This window comes from Acyrthosiphon pisum, chromosome X (genome assembly GCF_005508785.2).
Source record: "Acyrthosiphon pisum isolate AL4f chromosome X, pea_aphid_22Mar2018_4r6ur, whole genome shotgun sequence".
Classification (NCBI taxonomy): Eukaryota; Metazoa; Arthropoda; class Insecta; order Hemiptera; family Aphididae; genus Acyrthosiphon; species Acyrthosiphon pisum.
The window spans coordinates 100,726,089-100,734,259 of NC_042493.1; the positions used below are offsets into that span (position 1 = coordinate 100,726,089).

Below are 8,171 nucleotides of genomic sequence, written 5' to 3' on the forward strand. Positions count from 1 at the left end.
ATAGTTATATTTACTTTTCATCACATTAACCATAATACATATTATTTTCTAAAACTCACGTGGTAATTATGTATCATACAGTTTGGTCAAGGACAACAGAATAGTTTTACATTTGATTAATTTGGCCAACAAAATTGTATTGTTATGTTATTGTATGTATTGTTATTAAGGCAATATTTATTATTGATATACGTTTACTGCTTAATATTCATCAACAAGCGCACAGATCATTAAACATATATCAGTCAATTTAAGTTTAGTCGCAGAACAAAAATGACAAGGGTTACATTTCGCAATGTTATAATAATTTATAAAACATTTTGACAATTCAACATTTCCTATAGTTTCATAAAGCCTATTATTAAAAATATATTCATACTGTTCTGACATGCTGAAATCAAGACTATTCAGTTGGACTACAATAATTGTCTTAATGACAAATTTATCTAATGCAAATATAAAACAAACACAAAAATATAAAAAAAAAAATACATAATATTATAAATAAAGAAATTAATTTCACTAATTTTTAAGTTTTGATCACAAAAACATTATGTGAATTTTTTAGGTTCATATTTTTTATAGAAAAATTGGTTTTCTCTTTGATATACATATAGTAAGTATAAAAATATATATTTTTTCTTTATACATTAGTTAATCCAAAATGTTTGGAAAAAAAAAAACCAAAAGATAGTAAAAATATAAATATTGCAGGCAGCACAACCATTAGAACTATCCAATTCAGCAGGTTCTGTTGTAGTCAAGTGTACACTCTTTTTAGGTAGACTAATAGTTTGTTTACCTCCTACTGTATTATATCAGAAAATTATATATAAATATATTATTTAAAAGATTAATTTTTGCATCAAAATAATTGTTATTTGTTATCAATTACTTTTATCATCATCGCACACCATAAATGTGGCACAAGCAATACCCGGATCGGTTCCAATTGTCAAAAACTTAATGATTAGCTGATAGTTTGAGTCAATAAAAGATTGACATTCATTTTCTACTACATTTGGTAATATGCTACATGTTGAATCTAAAACGTGTTCTATTTCCTCCTAAAACAAAGTTAAATGTAATTGTATTACTTTAATAACTCATATTCAAATAAATATTTACAAAAACTCAACATACTTGATTTGATTTGTCTTTGATTTCACCATTCAAATATTTCATTACAATTGTGCATACTTTACAATAATATAAATTTGTAACTTTCGGTTCTTCCAACATTTTGTAATTATTGGCCATTAATTGTCCCATATTGTACCCCGGAAACACTATAGTAGTTTGTCCAGCTGTAGCAATCATATTTGTTTCTAAAAAAGAATCAAAATCAAAATAATACTATCTTATTTAAATAATAATTAAAATACATTTCATTCTTTTACCTAAATCATTTTCAGCACTTTCAGAGATGGTCTTGGGTTTGCAAATGTCCAATAAAACACAAATTTCATCAGGTTTAACTTGAGCAACCAACATGTTGAGTATACTTTGTAACTGAGCTGAAACAAACTCTGTGCATTCTCCTTTCCATTTTGATGGTAGTTTGGTACATAACTTTTCCAATTTTTTTTTAATCACTTCCTGAATATTACAATTATGATTAATTATCTATTCTTTGTGTACTTATTTGCTATATCTAAACGAGTGTCCTTATCACGGTTAATAAGATACCAACCAACCAATGTCGACAACTTATATACATGAATAACCTGAATAAAATTATTGAATTACAGTAGAATCCGCTTATTACAATACTGTGTATAACAATATTCCGGATAAAACAATTCCCGGCTTTGTTAGTTTTATAATATCTCATGTGCAGTATATTTATGTCATTCGGATATAATAATCTGTTTCTCTAGGCCCCTTAAAGATTGTTAAAAGTGAATTCTACTCTGTATATTTGACATAAAGTATATGATATCTATAGACCTTATAATAGTTACTAGTATGTCTATGATGATATTATATTTGGTATCATAATATTAACTTGTAACTAAATAATTATTAATTAAAAAAATTAAAAAAAACTTCATTTAGGTATAGGGAGATGTATTAACTGTCAAGCTTTTTTTTACCAAGAAGAACAAATTTAACTTAAATTTATGTGTCCATTTGCAATACGTTATTTAACATATTGTATTATATTATAATAAATCATAATTAGGGCTCGGAACTTATTGAATTTGCATATTTTTATTAAATAGTCCAATAAATTGCTAAGAAAGACAGAAATTAGTTTCAAGTTGTAACAAATTTAAATATATCAATGAAAAATTGCATATTTTTGCATATTTTGAGGTTTTAATAAAAACACGCATTTGTTCACAATAAAAATTTTTTTATGCATATAACATGCTATATTTTAAGATATACTTGAGATGTGATTAGCACTAAGACTATAAGTTTATTCATTTAACAAATATTTTGTTCACTTACTTCTGTATCTTTATTAGATATTTCAGATTCTAAAGCTGACATAAAAATAGAACACATTGGACAATTATTTGAACTTTCACTATCTTCATTTGAAGTTAATGACAAATCTGTAACTGGGCATAATTTCAATTCTGGACAAATCTAAGAAAATAAATAAATAATTAATTAGTTATCATACTTAAGGCAAGGAAAACTATAATTGAGCACTCACAATTGATGCATCAACTTCTTGAACTATAAGTGAAATAAAGGCATCGCCATATTGGTTGATAAACTGTTTACATTGTTGTTCAAATGACAATGGCACAAAAAAGCATGACTTTTCCAATGATGTACGGATATCTGCTTTAGACTTTGGATCGGTTACTACTTGTTGGACATAATTTAAAATTGATTGGCACAAGAAACATGTAGTTTTATCATTTGGCATACTGACATCATTGACTATACAAAAATATAATTTGATAAAATTAGTAATTACTCATATTTCATGTAAAAAAGCAGTTCTCAAACTGTAAGGTTCTCTAATCTAAGAGGGCTCTAAAGACATAATATCTGAATTGAATTAAAATAAAACAATATTTGGTTCATCATGTTTATTTTATTAATAATAACGCATAATATTTTGTTTTTTAGATGAAAACAATATTAGTTATTTATTATTTATTATTAATTGATAATTAAATAATTTATTTGGTTAAAAGCCAAATACATGTTATATACATACGCGGAACAATAACAGAATTGAGTAGTAGAATTAAATAAAAAGTAAAAAAAAATAATACAAATTAATGAATGTAATAAAACATAAATTACTGATAATATCTAATTATATAATTATGAAAAGACTCAATCGAGTTAAAATTTAATAAATATATTTGGGTATCATTAACTTATCTCGTGGATCTAATAAAAGGAGCATTTATAGCATAGTAGTTCTGTGCATTTGTGTATAAAAAGTGTAAGTACTTATATTGCTTTAATCGTTAATGATTACGTTATAAAGAACCAAATTAATAAGAAAATCATTCATGCATAATTTTTCATGAGTTATGTATATTTAATGGAGCATTTCTAATTTTTGGAATATTATTTTAGAATTTTCTTAGCAACATAAGAGTTCCACAAAGAAGAAAGTTTGAGAACTGCTGATGTAAACAATTGATTTATACTATCTTACCAACAAAATGCATTTCCTTATAGAACACATCAATAACTACAGATTTCTTAGGGACATCAATATTTTGAACTTTAGGAGGTTGTTCATCGACCATGACAAGTGTAGGCTTATGTTCATTTTGTTCTTTTTTAGCAGTAAATGAACTATCTTCTTCAATTTTAATGGCTTCTTGGGTTTGTAAAAGGTCAATTGGAACAAGCGGGTACATTGACTAAATTAAGGGATACAATGTATAAAATATGATTTTCATTGATGTAAATACTAAATAGTTATTAACTTACTGCAATAAAATTGAGATTATAACGAGAGTTAAGAGATTTAGGACAAATGCCAACTATTGTACAAAGATCTTTTCCATTCAGTTCGCTAACAAGGAACTTGTAGTATTGCGTATAATTTTTTTCAACTATTGCAAAACACTGAATGAAAATATAATATTAAATATATTAATTACATAAAAACATAAATATTTGGACAAACCTCAGTTGTAAAACTTCCAGTTAGTTCACAAAGAATTTTAAGTTCATCTGAGAATTCTTCCTCAGTCAAAAAAGTTATCAAAATATCTCTCAAATCGTTGACCAAGGTTTCACAAGATTCACATGTCAATTCATCACTGACTTCATTAGATTTTTGGATTTGAATCCTACCTCCAGCATTACTAATTTTAACATCCATCAAAGCGTTCATTGATTTCTGCAAATAAATTTATTTATAGCAAGATATTTCTTGAACTGTTAACTACATTCTTACTTCATAATCATAATGTAGATGGAATTCTGCTGAACATATACCACTCAACAAACATAAATTACGTTTATTAAAACCATTTTTGACGGCATTGTATATTTCATTATGATATGTTGATACAATACTGCTGCATGCATCGGAATAACTGCTCAGTTCTCCACACACCTAAGAAAAAAAATTACATATATATAAACAAACTTTACTTGTGAAATAACAGATATAATGTTGAATACATATTCATTTCTAAACTGACCATCAAGAATCTATTAAAAATATCATCTCTAGACATGCTCTGTACTAAATCTTCTCCTTTGTTTATAGTAATAGCGCATTTTTTACATTGATGGAGTTCACTATCAACTCCTGGTTCCTCCTAAGAAAAATGTTTAATTAGTACAAATAAAAAAAATTTGATTAAATTGGTTACTTTTTCTTTATTTTCTAATAGAAGCTTATCAATGTGTGCATTATTGCACAAACCAGAAACTGTGCAAACAACATTAGGGTCCATTTCTGAAGCCAATGTGTCAACGAGTTCAGGTATAAAACCATTTGATAATTTCTTACATTCCTCTTTAACTATTTTTAATGGCATTAATTCACAAGATCCATCGAAGACTTCTTTCAATTCTTCCTAAAAGTTCAATCATTCAATTATTGTAAATTGCTCATTTTAAATATAGTACATTTTCATTATTTGATTTTAACTCAAGAATATGTACACTAAAATGTTGTCAATATATTTAACATTAATAACTAACCAATGTAACATTACTGGTAAGTGTGTCACAAGCTTCTTTCATTATATTTTTACAAATTGTACAAATATCATCATTATCTTCCGGATATGTCTGTGTAACCCAAGTTGTTTGAATGCAATGTTTGACAGCGTTACAACCAGCAGCGTTTCTAAAAAATTTTTTTTTATTAATTTTCATTGCTAATTGAAAATAATAAATCATTTAAATTTTAACTAGGTATTCCAGTTTATGTATATTTTAATAAATAATCATACAGCAAAAATTGTAAAATTGCGAATGAGCAGCAACGCGGGCATCACTGACGTAGTATACGTATAACGGAAAAGATCCGTAAAAAGAATAGTCTATCCCACCACACAAGATCTGCCACTGTTTTCTATACTACCTAGTATAGGCGCAAATAGCGTTTGGGATTTTGGGAGGCTATGGACATTTTGGGGGGAGCTTAGCCACTAAAGCTCCCCTATTTTAGCCTATGCTACCTAGCTATAAATATGAGTATATTATGTGGTATATCAATGATTCATGTTCTCCTATAGCTGGAATATCTGCATCACTATGATTATCGTATTATTATTTTAGACCACTTTATATATTTTATCTTTATATCCCTAGTGATAGACATTTTATATATACATATCCCAGGGTTAACTTTTTAAAACCAATGATGTTATAGGTAACAATAGTTTTGTTGAAATAGTCTTCATGATGTATATATTATATAGTGTTACTCTAGATTAGTAGATTATAACTAGCTTTTTTAAAATGCTTGTAAAGTATTCGTATGGTATATTATTAACTGAAGAATCCAGTTATAAATAATAATTAAATAAATGTTTTGATCTATTACCAGTAAGATTGCAGTGACTGGAACTGGTAGGCATAGGGAGTCACTACATGCTTTACTTTAAAACTTGTAACTTCAAATAGCTGCAACTTTAAAATTAAGTTTGACTGCCAAATTTTGACTTCACCATTGATTTAGTATATCTAACTACACGAGTCTTAAAAAAATTGTATCCGGTAAAGTAGGAAGTTTAGACAAAGAAAAAAATTAAACTAAGACGTCCATTAAGGATCATTAATGATCATGGATGCCTAGGTTTTTTGACAGTCTATATGTAAACGAAGGTATTAAACATTGTGGGGGTGGAAGAGGTATATTGTTGTGTAAAGTAGTAAAACAGTTTCTAAATCTGAAAGTAAATTGAATGTGCAATGGATGAATTTTCATTTATGGCAAGTCAATAAACAAACAAACTGATTGAAAACCAAATTCTATACCTACTTGTCGATAAAAAATAATTTTTTATTTAATTAATATTTTTTTTTAATTGCATTAAATGATTAAAAAATATTATACCTAACCATTGATAAAATAATTATACATACAAAAATCAATATTATAACTTATTAAATAATCTATGTGACTATGCAAGATTCATAATATTCATACATTTATGAAGACAGTTTAAAGGTTATGGTTTCAACTTCAATACCGTTCAATACCTAATTATTGTTAAATAACTAATACGAAATTAAAGATTTCATATTGTATAACTATTTGAACTGATGACAACATGTTTAAATAAAATCAGATGTACAAATACTACAGAGCTACAAATACATTACAATAAAAAAAAATCATCTATAGAAAACAGTAACTAAAATCAACTTTTCTAAACCATTCTAAAGTTAAATGAAATTAAAAGATGATAATATTAAATCTAGTTGCATATTCTTCAATTAATACAAAACCAATAATTTTACATTTTACAATAATACAATTATTAAGTAGTAGATAGTTTTTATACCAATTTAAGAATTGGCTTAATTTCATCAAGAAGTCTAAAATTTAGATCGGTGGGTTAGACATTATCAAGTGTTAATGATCATAAAAAATAAAAAATAAATAAATGTGAGATAAATATTTCATAATAATTAAGTATACAGTATGCAGTAAGTTAATTTATTATTAAGTTGAATAGAAATTAAGAATTTTATTCTGTAGTAAACAAATTAATTTGAAATAAGACAAGTATACTCTATTTGGAATGAGATTGTACCCCGGCGTCGACCAGTTTTCGTTGGGCGGCGGTCAGACATATGGTCAGATGATGTCCCCACTATGGTGAAACGTAGGAAGCTGCCACGGAACAAAGCCACACCCGTGCGCACAACTTGGCCGCCGGGTCATGATCTTATTCCGAATAGAGTATAGATAATATAACTGTATAAGTTAATTTTTTTAATATGCAATTTAGATTAAATTATTAAATTATAATATTATAGATGTAATAATATTTTGTTCTTGAAGTATTATAAAAATAGTTTGAGAAAGAAGACATAATATAATACCTAGAGTAATTGTATGCTGTAACAATATAGTTCATTGTTCTTCAATTAACAACAAAATTAAAATACTTTTATAGAAAATTTTACGGATGCTATCTAATATCCTGGCATATAAAAATGTATTAAACCAGATGGATACAATTTATTATAGTAAGACATGTCACGTAAGGATGCCTTAGTCATAAATAACTTATCAGTTGGTATATAACATAGTTTCCTGTTTTTCAGGGTTATGCAATTTTTGTTGTACAAATAATACTTTTATGCAATTGAAATAATAAATAAATTTAATTGGAATTATACATTTTTGTTTAGCACATTTTATTGATAACAACACATTTACCTATGTATCATTTTTTTTTTTTTTTTTATTTAATCATTAAGAGGACGTCGTACCCGCATGTGTTGTCTCCGTCTTACAAACGTACGACATAGCAAATTTTCGTTCGCTAGTTTCAATAGGGTGCTGTCATTTTTGATTTTAGAGTGAATTGACCTATTATCAAACTTTTAGGTAACAATATTATCTGTGCCCTCTCGTTTGTTTTTTTTTTGATATTTTAATTTTTAAGTGAGTTATCAGTATGTAAAATATTAATGTTTGAAAATGCTCATAACTCACTTCAAAATTAAAATATTGTAAAAAACCAACGAGGAGGCACAGATAA

General features: G+C 26.7%; 1 protein-coding gene across 1 annotated transcript in view; it reads right to left on the reverse strand.

Moving 5' to 3' along the window:
* Positions 1 to 355: 355 nt before the first annotated feature.
* The window catches only part of LOC100160257 (prosaposin-like), a 9,428-nt gene continuing 1,612 nt past the window's right edge, over positions 356 to 8,171 (reverse strand). Inside the window, exons 3-16 of the mRNA XM_029485346.1 lie at positions 5,149 to 5,296; positions 4,815 to 5,021; positions 4,641 to 4,760; positions 4,391 to 4,552; positions 4,118 to 4,333; positions 3,919 to 4,056; positions 3,638 to 3,848; positions 2,669 to 2,901; positions 2,439 to 2,598; positions 1,690 to 1,709; positions 1,401 to 1,626; positions 1,144 to 1,328; positions 896 to 1,067; positions 356 to 808 (exon numbers count right to left, since the gene is read on the reverse strand). Of these exons, the coding sequence (XP_029341206.1) occupies positions 651 to 808; positions 896 to 1,067; positions 1,144 to 1,328; positions 1,401 to 1,626; positions 1,690 to 1,709; positions 2,439 to 2,598; positions 2,669 to 2,901; positions 3,638 to 3,848; positions 3,919 to 4,056; positions 4,118 to 4,333; positions 4,391 to 4,552; positions 4,641 to 4,760; positions 4,815 to 5,021; positions 5,149 to 5,296 (2,356 nt within the window). The 3' untranslated portion in view covers positions 356 to 650. The remainder of the gene's footprint in view (positions 809 to 895; positions 1,068 to 1,143; positions 1,329 to 1,400; positions 1,627 to 1,689; positions 1,710 to 2,438; positions 2,599 to 2,668; positions 2,902 to 3,637; positions 3,849 to 3,918; positions 4,057 to 4,117; positions 4,334 to 4,390; positions 4,553 to 4,640; positions 4,761 to 4,814; positions 5,022 to 5,148; positions 5,297 to 8,171) is intronic.